The sequence below is a fragment of the Triplophysa rosa genome, linkage group LG23 (genome assembly GCF_024868665.1).
Source record: "Triplophysa rosa linkage group LG23, Trosa_1v2, whole genome shotgun sequence".
NCBI lineage: Eukaryota > Metazoa > Chordata > Actinopteri > Cypriniformes > Nemacheilidae > Triplophysa > Triplophysa rosa.
Window position 1 is genome coordinate 15,566,850 of NC_079912.1, and position 18,610 is coordinate 15,585,459.

General features: G+C 39.1%; 2 protein-coding genes across 9 annotated transcripts in view; one reads left to right on the top strand and one right to left on the bottom strand.

The window, feature by feature from the left end:
- Window positions 1–5,566, top strand: part of LOC130546877 (guanine nucleotide exchange factor VAV3) — a 68,309-nt gene extending 62,743 nt beyond the window's left edge. Inside the window, exons 27-28 of the mRNA XM_057322389.1 lie at window positions 690–841; window positions 2,746–5,566. Of these exons, the coding sequence (XP_057178372.1) occupies window positions 690–841; window positions 2,746–2,790 (197 nt within the window). The 3' untranslated portion in view covers window positions 2,791–5,566. The remainder of the gene's footprint in view (window positions 1–689; window positions 842–2,745) is intronic.
- The window catches only part of ntng1a (netrin g1a), a 102,272-nt gene that overhangs the window by 4,004 nt on the left and 79,658 nt on the right, over window positions 1–18,610 (bottom strand). For 7 of the 8 annotated variants that reach the window (XM_057322380.1, XM_057322379.1, XM_057322384.1 and 4 more), the window contains one exon: window positions 16,467–18,109. The exons of the other annotated variant lie outside the window; for it this stretch is intronic. In XM_057322380.1, the coding sequence (XP_057178363.1) occupies window positions 17,847–18,109 (263 nt within the window). In that variant the 3' untranslated portion in view covers window positions 16,467–17,846. Of the gene's footprint in view, window positions 1–16,466; window positions 18,110–18,610 lie in introns of those variants that run through there. 8 annotated transcript variants of the gene reach the window in all.

Genomic DNA, 18,610 nt, shown 5'->3' on the forward strand with positions numbered 1-18,610 from the left:
GGAGCCGTGATGAAAAGGAAGTCGGTCTAACTTTCTGACATCTTTCTTCCTCTTCAACAAACTTCTCACTTTGAGCTGGAGACAGCTAACTGGCAGTCTGTACAAGTCTGCTTTTTCTAAAACAGCTGAGGAAAGTCGTCCTGGCACCGGCGTAGATCTCATCAGCACACGTCTGGCGGAAGGCCGAGCTTCTCTGGCTGCCGTTCGCACGCTGACCCGAGCCTCTGAAGTCCGATTAAACAAAGGCTTGTTTGATCCTGCACCACGCATGTCCCCCGGCTCGCCACATTTGGACAACGGGTCTAACTTTGTTCATGGTGCTCCGGTAGTCAGTTAGCAGATAGAATGCACATGCTTAGTTTTTTACGAAGTAAAATCTTCCGAAATGTAATTAACCCAGCGGATTAAGCTGTTGACACATCTCGAGACGTGAGCAAAACAGCCACTTCAGCTGTGATTGGACCCGTCCCAGATTCGCTGAGATGATTTATTTGGAGTGCATGTGCAAACACGTGAAGCAGCGCAGTGATTACAAGAGTCCCCTGAGAGACTCTACGGTCAGACTCGGAGGATACGCTACACACATTCTCTCTCTTTCTCTGTTTGTCTGTTTTCGTTTCGTTTCGTCTGATTCTCATCTTACTTTGTGTGATGTTTTCTTGCTTAATGTCTGTTTTTTGTCTCTACAGTGTTCGCTCCTAAGGTGATGGGTGTTGCAATAGCCCGTTACGACTTCAGCTCCAGGGACACACGAGAGCTGTCGCTGCAGGAGGGCGATGTGGTTAAGATCTACAGCAAAACAGGAGCCAACGGCTGGTGGAGAGGAGAAGTCAATGGGCGGGTAAGTGTGAAACACAAGCTTCTTGTATACTGTTCACTCTTCTTTAAATATAGTATGTTAGAAACTTGGTCTGTTTCTAATGCAGCCATACTCAACCTAGTTTAAGGCAAGCAGGCAGACAGAAAGATATATGGTAGACAGACAGACAGATAGATAGAAAGACAGACAGATAGATAAGCAGACAGATTTGTGGTAGACAGACAGACAGACAAATAGATAGATAGGCATACAGATACATGGTAGACAGTAAGCTAGATAGATAGACAGATAGACAGACATATAGATAGGCAGACAGATATGTGGTAGACAGACAAATACATGGTAGACAGACAGACATATAGATAGGCAGACAGACACATGGTAGACACATAGACAGGCAGACAGATACATGGTAGACAGATGGACGAACAGACAGACAGACAGACAGATAGGCAGACAGATACGTGGTAGACAGATAGACTGATGTGTAGATAGACAGACAGATACATGGTAGACAGATGGACGAACAGACAGACAGACAGACAGATAGGCAGACAGATACGTGGTAGACAGATAGACTGATGTGTAGATAGACAGACAGATACATGGTAGACGGATAGACAGACATATAGATAGGCAGGCAGGCAGACAGACAGACAGAAAGATAGGCAGACAGATACATGGTAGACAGATAGACAGACGTATAGATAGGCAGGCATACAGACAGACACACAGTAAGACAGACAGACAGACAGACGGGCAGACAGATACATGGTAGACAGATAGATAGACGTATAGATAGGCAGACAGGCAGACAGACGTATAGATAGGCAGACAGATACGTGGTAGACAGATAGACAGACCTATAGATAGTCAGGCAGGCAGACAGACAGATAGATACATGGTAGACAGATAGGCAGACAGACAGATAGGCAGACATACAGATGTATAGATAGGCAGACAGATACGTTGTAGACAGATAGACAGACATATAGATAGATAGGCAGGCAGACAGACAGACATACAGATAGATAGGCAGGCATACAGACAGACGGGCAGACAGATACATGGTAGACAGATAGACAGACATATAGATAGGCAGGCAGACAGAAAGATAGGCAGACAGATACATGGTAGACAGATAGACAGATGTATAGATAGGCAGGCAGGCAGACAGACAGACAGACAGGCAGGTAGATACATGGTAGACAGATAGACAGACATATAGATAGGCAGACAAAGATAGACAGACATATAGATAGGCAGGCATACAGGCAGGCAGACAGACAGACGGACGTATAGATAGGCAGACAGACAGATAGGCAGACATACAGACGTATAGATAGGCAGACAGATACGTTGTAGACAGATAGACAGACATATAGATAGGCAGGCAGGCAGGCAGGCAGACAGACCTATAGATACATGGTAGACAGATAGACAGACATATAGATAGGCAGGCATACGGGCAGACAGACAGACGTATAGATAGGCAGAGAGATACGTGGTAGACAGATAGACAGCATCTCAAAGTATCTCATCTGTCCACAATCCTGCTCCATATATCTGTATTGTGACAAAACATTAACGCTCTGATTGGCTGTCATTTGTCACTATAAACTGGAAAAAGTGGCACAGCTAGGCCTCAGTTTGACAGCAGTTATGGTTACTTTCTGGTCAGTCACATCTAGAGTTGAGAGCCTGGCTTGTGCATAAACTGCACTCTCTCTTTCTATTGGCCGATCAAAGAAAAACAGCTCCGTCATACTATCATGTTGAATATTATTGCCCAGACTCGTGGGAAGTGCTAAGCATCCCAACCTCTTCCAGATGACACATCCTCAAGGTTATCCGGGCAGCGGAGTGACGCAAATCCTCTGTAATACCCCCCACACCGCTCATTCCCTCTGTTCTCTCCTCCACAGGTGGGCTGGTTCCCTTCCACCTACGTAGAAGAAGGAGAGGAATGAAGGTGTGAACGGAACAGAAAGGAAATGGATCACTAAGAAGGCAGAAATACACGGCTTTTGATCGGCTGTCTCTCTGTTTCTCATCCTGAAGGACGTCAGAGGGTGTGCTCGGGGTTTGATGGATGACGGACTGTCTCTCAGTCAACAGATTATCAAACACAACCCCGGAGCACTCGCTCGGACCGGACTGCATTTACAACCGCCCTCCGGGGTGCTGGAGGATTTCAGACCTGTGTTACCGGTGAGACGGAACGGATGGAATGGCACTGAGATGACGCCATGAGCTATTTTTGTGTGTCTGTTTGTGCTGACCTTGCCGGAGTCCTCCTTACCCAGACTCCGCCCAGAGGTGCTTTTTTACACGCAAATACCACCTCCCTCCCTCTCCCAACCATTCATTCATCTCAGATTAAGATCCCAGACGCGTCATGTTGGCGCTCAAACGTAATTGATCGCTGTATTCCTTCTTACGAAATCTCTCATTTTCAGAGTTCTGCCATTGTACGTCGCCCCGTTTGTGCGCTTATCTCGGCAGACGCATTGTGGGGTTGTCGCGGCCCGTTTATCTGATTCGTGTGTTACGGCATCGCCGGGGAGACATTCAGCGAGTTGGCACCAGCCAGGCAGTTGACGGCAAACAAAGGGCTTCGCAGTGACAGGCCTGTAAACAGCTTTTTCGGCAGGGGCCCACGGCCCTGGAAACATCGAGTAGCATCATGCAGAAGGGATTCTGTTAGATACCACAGGCACTGGCTTCTCACTCAAATAATGAGAGGGATTTACACACATTTGCAGGAATAATTGACGCTTTGGAGAACAACGAACCAGATAATTTGGCTTTATATCCACCCAGTGGACCAAAGCACATTGCACATCTCTCAGAATGTGTGTAGAAACGAGACCGATACGGGTTTTTGAAATCTCAAAGTTGTAATCTTGTCTTGAACAATAGGATCTGGAGAACGATCTGTAAATGTAAAGGTGTCAGTTGTCTGTGCTGTTGAAGACGACGGGATGACAGATGTGTCGGCATTGTTTCACATCCTCCATCACTGAAATCTTCTCACATGTAGCTGTGGGATTCATTCACACAAGGGTTTCCAGATCTGTTAGGTATTCGGTAGATGCTTCACCTGCCTCCAGCTAAACATAAATGTGCGAGCTTTAAACTGTTAAAACGCCATGAAACAAAAGCAAGTTGAAGCGACAGTCTTTAAAAGGGAAAAGGTCATGTCAGGAAACACTTCAGAGCGCTAGTTTGTCTCGAATGGTTAGATAAAAGCGCTCTTACAAAGAATGTTTGTTTATTTGTGATCTGAAAAAAGAGCTTGGCGGGAAAAACGCATTCGCTTAACTGAGGAATACAGAACAAACGTGAGCTGCAGCTACATACAAAGCTAGGAAACGAACGAAACTTAAACGTGCCTGTAGTGCAGACCGATGTAATGCTTTGAACGCAAGGACAGATATTTGATCAATGCATCTAATACTCTATCTCCGTTTTTGTTTGTAGCTTTCTTTGAGATTTCCAAAGATTTACTAAATGTAAAGTTGTCATCTGATACGGAGCAAGAATCGATTTTTTTATTCATGTACAATGCGAAGACACGTAGAGTAAAAATGGGTAAATATTTATTTATAGACAGATTCATAAATATCTGTTTTATGTTTGAATGTGACAAATTTATAAACATCTGTGTTGGATTTTGGGATTCATAATGTGAATCCATTTCACTGCCCTTCTGACACATTGTAGTGCAAAGTAACACCACCAGGGGGCAGCAGCACAAACAGGTGTGTCACTCCCATCTTTCTCTGCAGCTCTTTTTCACAGTCATTATAATCACATCTACCATCAGTTTACAGCACAGTCCAAAATCAGGGCTATCCCTCCTTTATGTTCAAAGGTTAAAGGTCAGTTTCAGAATCGCTGTTTTTTCTTTTCTTTTCGGGCATTAACTGAAAGAGGATTTTTGCTGGGGCACTGAAATCTGGAGTGAAATCCGTGCCCAAGGCAGATTATAGTCTCCTCCTGGGTGCACTGTTCCCTACACTCAAACTGCGAGCAGTAGAATTGGTTTTCTAAGCTTTCTCACCGGTAATCTGTTCCCACTCCGCTCTCCCCAGAGATGAACCCTGACAGGACGGATTTAACAGGCTTCCACACATCCTTATATATTTATATACAGCAGAGTCTGTGGGCCACTAATCACCCAGCGATCTCTAACCTCGACGGAACAGGATTTCTGTCTCTCTCTCTCTCTCTCTCTCCCACACACGCAATATCTTCCTCTGTGTTCTTCATCTCACACCTTTATAATCGTATCTCATTCTGCTCTCCTGTGGATGTGTTTCGAAATCTTGTGGTGCTGAAGCCGGGCTGTCCCGTCATGCCTTTGCGCAAAAAATAAGGTGTACTTGTCTCATGTGTTGTGTTGTTGTGTTCTTTGATTATTTTTGGAAATATATATACAGTATGTAAATATTGTCACAAACAATATTGGGGCCTTGGGGCTGTTGAACTTGCAAAAAAGCCATATTTATGTAACACAACGGTGGTATACTAACGGTACACGGAGTATCTCATGGATCTGCTGACCACTGAAGCCAAAGACGTAGCACGTTTGATGCCTAGCCTAGTCACCATGGTAACCGCCGGTGTGGCCTAACCCGTAGCTGTGCAATTTTGAGTGTCCTACAGCGGCACATGCTGTATCACACCTGTACTGTACATATGTAAAGTCACAATAAACATGTATATAGCTTCTTTTTCAAATCGTCTTGTGTTTTGTGTCATTTTAAAGGATAAATGATCTTTTGTGTGTATGGCTTACATACAATAGGTTAATTTAAGGACTGGTTAAATGATGAACATTAAATCAATGCACCTATTAACTCGAACGGCAGAATAGATACATACAGTAATGATCTGTTTATACCTACGGGTGTGTTTGCACTTGTAGTTTTTTTTTTGGTCCGGAGTACATTATACTGTATATTAGTCCTTGTTCAGCCAGTGTTCACACTGGAATTTTTAATGGAGAACCTAAAGGCATAAGGATAAGCCCTCAACCAGACTGGTCAGTGTATATTTTGCGATGGATCTTACTGAACATCTTTTTTCAATCTCTGTCCATTTGTTTTGTGCACACCAAGGTGCGGATGGCAGCATTCACACGTGTATTCAAATAAACTAGAGATGCACGATATATTGGCCAATAACTGGTATTGGTGGATAAAAGCAATTTTTTTACATTATCGGCTATTGGTCGATAGTTTAAAAACAGCTGATCATGTGACCCTGGACCACAAAACCAGTCATAGGTAGCACGGGTATATTTAAAGTCAACATTACTTTGTATGGGTCAAAATGATAGATTTTTCTTTTATGCCAAAAATCATTAGGATGTTGGGTAAAGATCATGTTCCATGAAGATATTTTGTCAATTTCCTACCAGAATTATATAAAAACTATAAAAAATGGCCGGAAACACACCTTCAAACTTCACTCACTGCTGCCCGCTCTTTGGGAATTACCCACTCAAGTTTGGTATCTATGTAAAGCTTCGAATTTTCGCTTTTGGGTTCATCTACTCTCCACAACGTCATCACAGTGTTAAGCCAACAGAGAGGATTAAAACAAACCTGTATCTTAGCAATGGCCTGCTAGCGCCTCTGATTGACAGCTTTAAAAGCCATTTTCTCAATATATACAGTATATTTTTTGCACCCTCAGATTTCAGATTTTCAAATAGTTGTTTCTCTGCCAAATATCAAATATCTCCTATCCTAACACAACCATACATCAATGGAAAGCTTTTTATTCCGATGTATAAATCTCAATTTTGAAAAAGTTGAACCTTAATACTTTGGTCCAGGGTCACATATATCCTGTCAATCAAATAAGGACAGGAAAATGCAATGAATTTGTACTCTGTATATAGAAGAAATATAAAAGTAGTGCAGAGAAATATGTACCCTCCCAAACCAAATCAATACTTAGACTTGTTTCTCACTTTTAGAGTTTTACTGCCAGTGCAGAACTGCAGAAAGCAAAAGTTTAAGCACAACAGGATCTTACGAGACCGTTCTTTTAGTTAGCTCACAAACATGCGTCAGTTCCCCAGGTTGGAGTTCAAGAGAACTACTTTGCCATCAACGTCTTGAAAGCCTGCGAGAGAGACGTGTCAATCTCCATCTGCTGTAGCTGATATGGAAAATACGTTCTGGGGAAGACAACAGGGTCGTTGATGATGAGACGCTGGAAGTGTCTCCTGAAAGTCAATCTGTCCCACCAGCCAAAGACCTGAGCGGATGAAGATTGATTTACAGAAGAGTTTCCCCTCAGCTCACGGCTCCTACGGTAAACATTCATCTTCTGATGCAAACTTAAAGAAATGAGATGCCTGGAACTAAAGATGCCTCAAACCACATCAAAAGTGACATCCATCCACAAAACAAACTGCTTTTTGTATACCTGCCTCCATCAAGATGAAACCGTCTTTGACATTTAACAAAAAGCACCCGGTTTTTGTGTTTGTCTCTTATAGATTGAACCTGTACCTCTGCCCTTCTTGGTATTTTGCTTATTACATTGCAGTCTGTGGAGGATATTGTTTTTTAATATTGGAGCTATGCTAAACACGTTTTGAGAGGCAGCAGAAAGCTGGTAGTATTTGCTGTCTGATAGCAGCGGCTGCTTGACGTCTCCACAAGGCCTCCTGTTGGCAGCGATTGGCTGTTCGACGCAGTCCCGCTAGCCATCTGGGAGCCGTCATTGGAAAAGACATCAGCCGATGTAAATATCACATCCTGTTCCCCACTTCCATACGCCATCCCCTGATGCACTAACAGCAACATCACATTTACTTTCACAGAAGTAAATACGCCATTGCCGAACTGATGACTTGTTCTGCCACTATACTATAAGGTACGTGCGGTACGATACGATACGATACTTCTAAGTTTCTCTTTTGTAATCGTACAACTTTTTCTAAGAATAGCATTTGCCTACACAAAAACACTGAATTTGTTGATTTTACTGAAAAACGTTTTTTCGTTTTGTTTTGCAATCATTTTGAACATTTTAGTTTCAGAGAAATAAATATGCCATTGCTGTTTCCAGAGTTTCTCTTTTGTAATCGTATACAACCTTTTCAAAGAATAGCATTTAGTTGCCTACACTGTGAATTCGTTGACTTTTACTGCAAAAAGTTTTTTTACTTAGTGTTTTTTTGTCTTGTTTCGCAGTATAAATATAAAAATAAATCAAAGAAATTCATACGCAATCCTTGTTTCTCGAAATGATGACTTTAGAAATGATATTCTGTATATCCACCATTGGAGTCTATTAAGCTAGTGTGCTTAAAATACGCAAAAATAAGAGCGTTAGGGTGAAACACTGTAAATTCATTGATTAGTTTTTTTTGTTTGTTTAAAAATTATGAAAACAAAACATTTTTCTTATTTTCTTTGACAAAAAATAAAAGCTTAAAATTTAAGATTATGCTTAAAACTGAAAAAAATAAGTTTTCCTGTTTAGTAAGCACTTAAAATAAAAAATAAAAAACTTGAGATTCAATAGGGATGGCTGCAATGTGTAGTAAATTGGTAACCATCCCTTGACCAATGAGAATTCCAATTGTTCTTTTGAAAGCACAATTCGCTGTATTCCCACTTGATGTCAAACTGACCCTGGCTATTTCCACACCCCCGAAATCCATCTTATGCGTTTCTATGCGTCAAATGCTCTCCTGGAGCTTCCTTTAGTGTGTAGACACCCTTAATGCTTCATGGGTTAGCGCTCAGTATTTCAAAGTGACCTGTGCATCCGTAGCTGAGGTGCTGTAATAAACCCAAAGGTCCCCGGGAAACATTAAACAGCACTTCCTCTGAGCTGAGCCACACACACAGACTCGCAAGCAGATGGAATCCATCAACAGATCTCTGCCATCAGTTGGAGTGTATCTTGCACCGAGCGTGTCTCGTGTCTAACCGCCACTTGAACCCGATAAGATAAGACCATCTCGGTGGTTTTTGTGAAAAGGAATCTGCTGTCCGCAAGCGAGCAGAATCTCACCACCGATCTGCTGATGCTCTCGCTGGAAGGAAGTGCAGCTCTCACTTTGCTCTCAGGGTGGGCTAGTTTTCACATATCAACGAGCGAGACGAGGGATGCTTGTACTCTTATCTGCATCCCGATCTGTGCTTGAAAAAATGTCTTAATCTTTCATGGAAACGGAGAGACGTGCTCTCAAACAACAATTTACAGGTTAATGTTAGCCAATAGCGAAATAACTATTTTATGTACCTGTTGTAGGTAAAGCACCCTTTCTATAATGTTCCTCCACAATCCCTCCTAAACTCACATTCAGGTTTGGTTTTGCTACAGTAAGGAATTTCCATGATACGGTCAATGAAATAAATAAATAAATAAATAAATAAAATCTATGCAATCCCACAGTTTTTTCACAATATCATTTTAAATATATTAGATTATAGACTATGTATCTATTGGCCATTACATTTTATTGCACTACAAGTATGAAAGATCTAAACTCTAAAATTATTGCTCATTCCGATTGTTTTGCTTTGTAGAAACATGTTTATCTGTTTGGCTCATGAAGAACGTGTGATTCCTAAACCGAACCGTTCCGGCTGTGTCAAATCCCTTGCGCTCTCCTGGAATGCCTGCAGGTGTGTTCCACTTTCATTTGTCATCCACAAATGTGATGGCATCAGCTTTTCTCTCCCTCTCCAAAGACAGAGTTTATTATTAATACTGCTGCAAGATATTGGCAATAAAACTCCACCAATCAATTCTGGACATCACGGATCAACTCGCTGTGGTCTGGGTAAGCAGACTGTTTACTTCTGAAATACATTACGTAATGTACATTAATATACATGAATAAGAATGCAACAACTGAGGTGCTTGATTTTTTATATATATATATTTAGCATTAGAGTTGCAGTGACACTTGGATTTTACTTAAAGCAGCGACTGGAATGTGCATTTATAATCTGTCCAGACTGCACCATATTACCCCTTTTCTCTATTTATCTCTGTTTATGTATATAGTGTGTATATACAACACCAACTGTAAAGTCTTTTTGTGAATTTTTGGACATGTAGTCAAATATGATATTAATTCAGTTGGTTTATGGTTATTATCATGATTTGTGTCTTATTCGCATTCTCTGTGCACTGGAAGCCTCTGTCACCAAATCAAATTCCTTGTGTTAGTGTAATGTATGTGACCAAATAAAGTTCATTCTGATTGTGAACAAAAACGGCAATCTTCCCTATTTCTTGTCGCGTTTGAACATCTTTCTGTGTGTACAAGGCAGAATCTTTTGAGAAGAACTGCACAGTCGGGAGTGTTGGCTGTCAGATAAGTTTCTGTGTGTGAAGCCCGTGAGACAACAGTTCAGTATTTGTATTCCCCATGGCTTGCTTTCAATGCAAGAGCTATTTTATTAGCTAACAACCGTACGCTGCCAGTAAAGTAACTGAAGCAAGATTCTACTTTCTCCCCTCTTTACTTCAAGTTCGAAAGTCTTGGGTAAATGAGTAAAGTGTACCATTTGTTCTTATGGTAGCACACAATTAATTTGACTTATGATCCAGTCAACAAATTTTGCTTGCTGTTCTAGAAGGAGCTCGGTCCCAAGACATAGTGTCGGCCCAGATCCGGCCTGCATCTGGCCCACGTGGAATCTGAGCCAAACTATGTTGCTGTCTGGGTGGTTGCATAGATTAATATGGACCTTACATCTAAATGTTCTCTTTCAGACCAGTGTTTAAGTCAGTCTTAAATCGGTCTCATTTAGAACCAAAAATAAGATGTATTACCCTTTGGCTTACTTTTCATTGCAATCCATATTTCCATGGTGACTAATAAACTGTCAACAACTCTAGATTGACAACAGACTAATGGATATGACGTACTCAGTTCAGAACAACAATAAAGGATTAAAAAATGGGACAAAAATATCTAAGCTACACTTAACAGTGGAATAAAGGTGGATTTTATATACGCTTTGAAGAATGATCAGGCTTCTTCTGAACTAACATTTGAACATCGTTCAATTAATAATGCAATATTAATTTAATAATTTAAGAACTACACAAACCGGACGAAAATCCCTACATAAACCAGCACTGTAATGATAGAATGACATTTAGAAAAGAACATGGGTAAGACCGTAATATTTTATCTAATACAAATGAGATATTAGAGAATTTTTGTTTTTAATTTCCAGAGAAAGAGACCCATTAACGGTAAGGTAAGATTAAGGGTTCCCTTTAAATGTGATCTTTATGATTTCAAACTGCACTCTTATTTTCAATATGAACTCATAACACAAAAAGATCAGAGCTACACCATCCTTAACTTTATAGCTCTGTCTGTATGTTAACAATCGTCTTTTTTATTTCTATTTTCAATTCTAAGCAACTTTATGAGACATCTGAAACAAAGTCGAATCTCCAATATGATCTAAACTGATATTTGTGTTTCAAAGTAGGTGAGTGCCACTGTTTCACTTTATAGTTCGTTCAGATAAATGTGGGCTAGAGGTATTTTTACAGGTCTGTGCTTTTAGTTCCCTCTCTGGCCGTCTCTGCTAGCTAGAATCATTTCCCCAGAGATACCAGAGAGAATAAAGAACCGCATTAGCCTAATAACGAACATCTGGTGGCCATTCATTAACTTGACCATCTTTAAAGTCCTCGACCTGGAATGTCATTTTACACTCGAGATCCAACTTTGGTCAAATCAACAAAGAGTTTGTGTAGAAAGCTTTAGAGGCAGGGGAGAGGGACAGCTCAAAGACTCTCATTAGTTGATTGGACGCTTGCAGTGGGATGTTTTGGAGCGGATGATCAGAGGAACGGATCGACAGAGGGGCGAGAGACTTGGATCTCTGATGACCTCTGATTAAAACAGAGGATTTGAACTTTCACAATAGAGGAACTTTTACAATTTGATGTTGTGCTGCTGAGATAGTTCAGCTTTGTAAATGCATTTAATCGCTGCAGAAATCCAGACAACTAAAAATTCTGCAAATGGGAAATTGGAGGCTATTTTATATTTATTTATTGATATATTGATACTGCTCTCCTCTAAACCTGCTTGCTTACTAAGTGGTTACCACTACCAGGACCTCGCAATAGTTTTTTTTTTTTTTTCGTTCAATTTTGTTTATTTTATATATATATATATATATAATTTTATAAATAAAAAAATCCTATATTTTTTATAAATGTTTATTTTTATTTTTTCATAGTGACATAGGGCTGACAAACGCTTTGAAACAAAAAGGAGAAACTTTTCAAAGATTTCGTTGATCTTTTATATCAAAGCTTAATACATTCACATCAACAGCCTAAAAACATTTAGACAAAAGAAAGATATCAATGACTATTATTGTTGTCATCAGCTGAGCCAGACCGTATAAAAAACATGGGTCATAAATCACATAACTTTAAAACTCCTATGCAATATTGTATAAACATAGCAACGCATTTCCAACAGTAAGTAATACGGCATACCATTCTAATCCCAAACTCATTGCATGAAACTGTTGTTATTCAAAACCATCAGTGTATGGGATGGGTGTCTGGTGTTCACACCTCTTGCTTATCTGCCGGTGTAAAGGGCATGCCGTGGGTCTAAATAATGCATTACATCTTTAGTTTATCTTGGCCATGCTGCAAAAGAAGTCTATTTCCTCACTGCCAGAGAAAATATGCTTGCAGTGTTGCTGAGCTGTGAGTGAAAGAGAGAGAGAGAGAGAGAGACAGCAATATGCTTCTTGTATATTTGGATCTCTGTGACTCAGTTTTGTATTCTGGAGAGGTGTGAAAAACTAACTGGGAAAATGGCAAGAATAATCTTCAGTCATACACCTGCCTGTGCCCCGGGGACGAGGCTGTGCCGGAGAATATTTTTATTTTTATTTGTATGCATTTGTCACATGACCCTCGTGGCTTAATGAATTTGCGGTGAGTAATCTGGGCTATAGGCTACTCCATGAAACGTGTTTCGAAGTGTCTCACCTGCAATTGTTCGGAGTAATTGAAGAGGTATTAAAGGACTTTTGTGTTTAAAATGACGTACACAACAATGAGACATCATTAAGGCATCAGGAATAAAATAGCAATAAATATCAATATGGCATGTTTCCACATCATGTTGACAGTCAGGTCATGTGACCAGCTCTATGGCACACTTTATCTTGGCCTGAACGTAAGCCATGTTTGATCGCAGAAGAAATGACAAATGCAACTGAATAGGTTTTTCCTACAATGACATTTGCAACCAAACTTCTGCTTTTGCACAATGTTCCATTCACTCCAACGGAATGACTACTGTTGTATTAGACATTGAAACAATAAAAAAATGTGCACCTTTTGTGTTGAAAACAATCAATATATTATTATTCATATTCTGCCCATTAATGTGGTCGGCAGGAATTCTTAGACTTTCAGTAAATGTTTAAAATATCTTTCCATTTGTTGTATATTTAAATTTATAGTATGTTTGATACTGCCACATATTCTTATTTTGTTTTTCTTTTCTTGTTTCCAAATGTTTAATGCCATGCAAAGACCTTTTACATTTCCACAAAAGTTTGACCTTCAAAGCTGTACAATTCATACAGTATGTGATACGCATTTTCTGCAGAGCTGTATACATTCACTTTTTCGTGAACTCATGTGTCTTGTTTTGCAGAAAGAGCGTGTGTTCTTTTTTTACGCAGGGTCTGAGCTTCTCTATTCCATCAAACTTGTCAAACGCTTGTGCAGGCAAATATCAAAACCAGTGTTTTCTGTCTTTTAATAGCACATGTGTTTTTGCAGAGAGATTCTGATTAATAGCAGAAGAAATATACATTCATCATCATTACTCTTGCAGGAGGAGGATTTAGTTCCAAAGCCACAAAACCATACTTTTGTCAAGGAAAGACAACAATGAATAATGGTAAACTTTTTTGTAATTACTGTAAAGACATATGTTAGCAAACTAATTTCAAACATTAAGACACTTGCCTTCAGATTTGATTTAAGATCATAAAAAACATTTGTCAAGTGACTCAACTTTGTAATGCTGGGGTATATGATTTGAGATAAGTAATGCATTAAATTATGTTTTTCTAGTATTATTGTAACACCTGTACTATATAGTACAGTATACACAAATCAAAACCAATATGAATTTGCAATATACATTTCAATCCAATGTATCAACAGGAATGAAAGCTATGAATAAAAAAGGTTTTCTGAAGCTGAACTTAACAAATTGAAAAAGGTGAAGGATTTACAGGAATACATATGTTGACATGTCGCTTTAAAATAAAACAAAAGAAAGAAATGTGATAAAATATGCAGAAATGAAAAAAGAAAAAACACTAGCAAAGATTTCTTTAGAAATTCATGTGATATAAGCTGAAGTGAAGTCAAATTTACTTTAAAAAAGCTAGTAAAAGCTGAAAACGTTTTTCACTTAGAAATTTGAGCTTTCGTGTAAAAGCTAAACACAATTATCTGTAGCTTTTATAAGAAATTCTTACGTTGAAATTTCACACATCACTCACTCACACATTTATAGTAAGAAACCACCATCAAAAACCACCATTATTGGTGGTTTATACAGTGTTTCATTTAGTTGGGCTCTTGACTCATGAGTTTTAATGGCATTCATGACTCCCAGCGTGCATTGCAGTTGATCTGTTTATCTGAATTGGTTTGATGATTGTCACCATTGTTGAGGTTTGTATGATGAGTGTTGATATTTCTGTGTGTCAGAAAAATAATATTTTCTGAAGTATTTTAACACTTTCTCCTTTTATTGAAGGATTAACCTAATTATTATTTCATTTATTTTTATTAAGGGCTTCCAAGAATAAATAAAAATAAAACCAAATTCACCTTAACTTTTATTCAAGCATCTTGTTTTACACTGAAAAAGTTTGTGAGTAAAACTTTACTACAAGCACAGAAAAGAGGATAATTATCTTAAAGAAACGTATGAGTCAAGAGCCAAACTAAATGAAACACTGATCACAATAATGGTGTTTAAAAACATATTTATAAAAAATAAGAAAGTAAAATAGTGTGAAGGAAAAAATGTTCAATCTAAAAGGAAAATCTCAACTATTCCTTTATATTGTAGAATAATAAAAATAATTAAAACAAAAAAGAAAACATTACATAATTGCTTAACACTGTAAAAAGAAAACAAACAAACATGAAAACAGCATCATTTCTTAAACTACGATTCAACTTACCTTTATACAAATGAAATGGGTCACAGTGTGATTGTGGGGCCATATCAGCAGTAACCTTTCATCGACAGCACATCCAAAGAAATTATAAGCCTGAAATAGGGTAACATGATCATTCGGCAGGGCCCAGAAGATTCCTCCGCGCTGCCGCATGAGATAGGGTCAGGGGCTGGGATAAATATCAAATCAGGGGCCAACAATTAAGATCTTTAAGATGTCTTTAAGATGCAAATAATTGGTTTGTGGGATGGAAACATTTTCCTTTTTTACAGCCTGTGATGACTATGAACTACATGCAGGGGACTTTAAACTCTGGGCCATTTTCAGTATGAAAAGAAAGACAAGGCATTCTTTTGGATCCCATGACCAATGTCCCAAACTTTTAGACAATTCCACATCAAATTATTTTAAACAGCCTAATGACTTTGAATTGTTTACATACTATCATTTTTAAAGTGGCATTTTAATTTACAGCAAAAGGCATCAAAGCAGATTATGTATTATAGTAACGCATTATTACAATAAATTCTCATTCATTAACATGAGTTAATGCATTAGCTTACGTGAACTAACAATGAGCAATATATTTTACAGCATTACAAATGTGCAGTTGACAAACATACCGTAACTATGTGTGTCCTATGGTGTGACAGCCCAAATTTTGAAAACAATCATTTTATTTTTGCTGTCACACCACAGGCTACATTTGTGGTTTATTTTGTCAACCAAATACAGTTGTTCATTGTTCATTCATCAATACTTGTGCATTAACTAATGTTAAAAGAAATGTTAAAACTTTGATTTTCAACATGTATTAGTAAATGCTGTAGAAGTATCGTTCCCTGTCAGTAAAGTTCACCAACATTTCTTGTCTTCTGACACACACAAACGCAGTTGAAATGTATAGATTTAGGCTATAAAACAGTATGCAGTTAATACATTTTTGCAGATATGGACAAGTGTGTTTGATGCATCTCCTTGAAAAAATGAATAATTTCCATATAATTATAAGACAACAGTCTATAATCGTGAAACCAACTGTAAACGTTTCTATTTTAAACAAGCCTGTGCGATTGATGGCCAGTTTACTCACAGGCAAGACCAACTCCATAAAACAGGCTCTCAAAGAGACATCAATAGCTGTTAATATTTAATTCTGCCCATCCGATAATGCGTTTCACTGAAACAAATCATTACTGTATTGAATTCAAGATAAATGGTGTGCGGAACATTTTGAGGCTTAAAGCATTTTCCACCGTTCTGCAAAGTATGCAATTTATATGCACGCGTTATATAAAGACATATGCAATAATTGATTACATTTTCAACGCAGAAACAGATTTCTCATTTCAAATAAACAGACACGTGAAACAGTACAACACAGCTACGTAAAGTCCTTTTAAAGTTTTATTCACTTAAACTGTTCAGTGTTAAAGCAACAAGAAACATTTAGAATGTCCTTTGGTGTGATTTTCTTTTTTTACACTTATATACTGTATATATGCTGTACACATTACAGTATATATACCGTACGTAAACTGATATTCTTTGATGCCAGCACGTTGCCAATATAATTTAGGAAAACTTCACAATCCAACCGAAGGAAAAGAAATGCAGTTAAATAAAACCTCCGACGAACATAACCCAATATTTCATTCCCTTTTGCACCTCGATTGAACACACTTAAATGTTGCCCTTAAACACATTTCAGCAATAATACAAAAAAGTATATGTTCTACATTATTATTACTCTGTCAAGAAAATAACTTCTGTATTAATACAAAAATTAAATACACTGATGACTGTCTATGCACTTGATCTGTTTGGGTGAAAACATACATCTTTGACCGTGGCCTCGGCAAACAGTCTGTCACGTTTCAACATTATGGGTTTCTTTAGAATCATTTTTGGAGGGTGAGGGGATGGGGGGTGTGGGATTGTGCCACGAGTGTGACTGACATCACACGGACCGAAAGAAAAACAGAAATATTAAAAGGAAAAACATCATTCAGTCAGCAGGAGTTACAGTATACATTCACAGAAGCACAGGGGTGGGGAAAGGTCAGGGGGGCTTTCGACACAAAGGACACTCTAAAGTTTTTCGGGAGGATGGGGTGGGGTGTCGGCAGGACAAGCTCAGTTTGAAAGCGGTCCAAATGTGACAGTCGGAATAGATTTTCTTATATCCACAATGCACTGACAGCAAAGAATGCTTATGTTTCTTTTCATGAGTCCGTCTCGATATTATTACTGCTCTCTTTATTTTTAACCACATTTTTTCATAACAGCCAGTTCACACAACCTGAACAGTTTTCCAAAGTAGCCAAAAGCAGTCTAGCCAACATGATACCCAGAACGGCTCAGGTGAGGGGCGACAGCTGACCGGTACATGCCGCTGGCTGAACGCAGCTCCCGTTGCCGTGGTGATAAAGGGATGAGTCTGTCCGCTCGGATCCCTGTAGCTCTCTTTCTGTTGGGGGAGTGAGTATCTATTATGGCTTAGTTTGCATCTCTACTTCCTGTTATTTGCTTTATGAAGCGTATGCTCGGATAAATTCTATAAATAACACCTTGTTTTTTGTACTTTTAAAACGTTTATATGTAATCAATTCTTTATAAATACTATTTTATTGATATTTATTGTATTTTGTCTGTCATCCTCTCAAATTTCGCTTATTTGGGCACATTCCACTTGGCTTGCCGAGTGTCGGTGGGTCTGGTGCTCTGCTCAAACAGAAGAAGCTGGAGGTTCGAAGATCTGCCTCTCAAAAGACCGTGGTCCAGCAGACCTCCACCAGGAGTTTGGGACCCATCGCGGACAGCAGCAAAAGCAGTATCGACGCAGGGGGCCGGAGGGAAGCCTGGCCCGAAAACGACACCCTGCAGCCGCCCGGCTCGCTCTCACAGTGGGGTTTCTCGGCTCGCTCGCACAGCAGGCCGGTGTAACCCGGAGGACACCTACAACGGACGTTTTTCTCGCACGTGCCGCCATTTTGGCAATGCAGGAGCTCGTCGTCGCACACCCGGGCTGTGGCATTGAGAGGAAGAGGGTCAGCAGAAGAGACACACACACACACACACACGCACACGCACACACACACACACACACACAGGTTACACCCAAACAAGTATGAACACTTCTATGATTACATAGAGCTCTATCCTGAGATATCACATATTCATCTATCGCTGAAAATAGACAGAAATAGTCAATACAAAGTGCAGGGAAAATATCGATTGAAATGAAGCACAAGTACAAAATTTAATATCATTATTAATAGAAATTCAGAAGTGAACAATATCGATAAAAAAATTACGTTTTGATTAAACACGAGTAATTCAGAATGAAGAGTTTGCATCTCCCTGGTGTTTTAAAAAAGTATTTTTATTCCTTTCCATTAATAGCGTTCACATGAAGAAAGAAACGATACTTCTGAATAAATCACATACGTGCACAAATCCATTTACTAAAGATACCTCAGGTAAGAAATTGTTTCTGCCTATTTTTTTCATTTGTAACATTTTAATA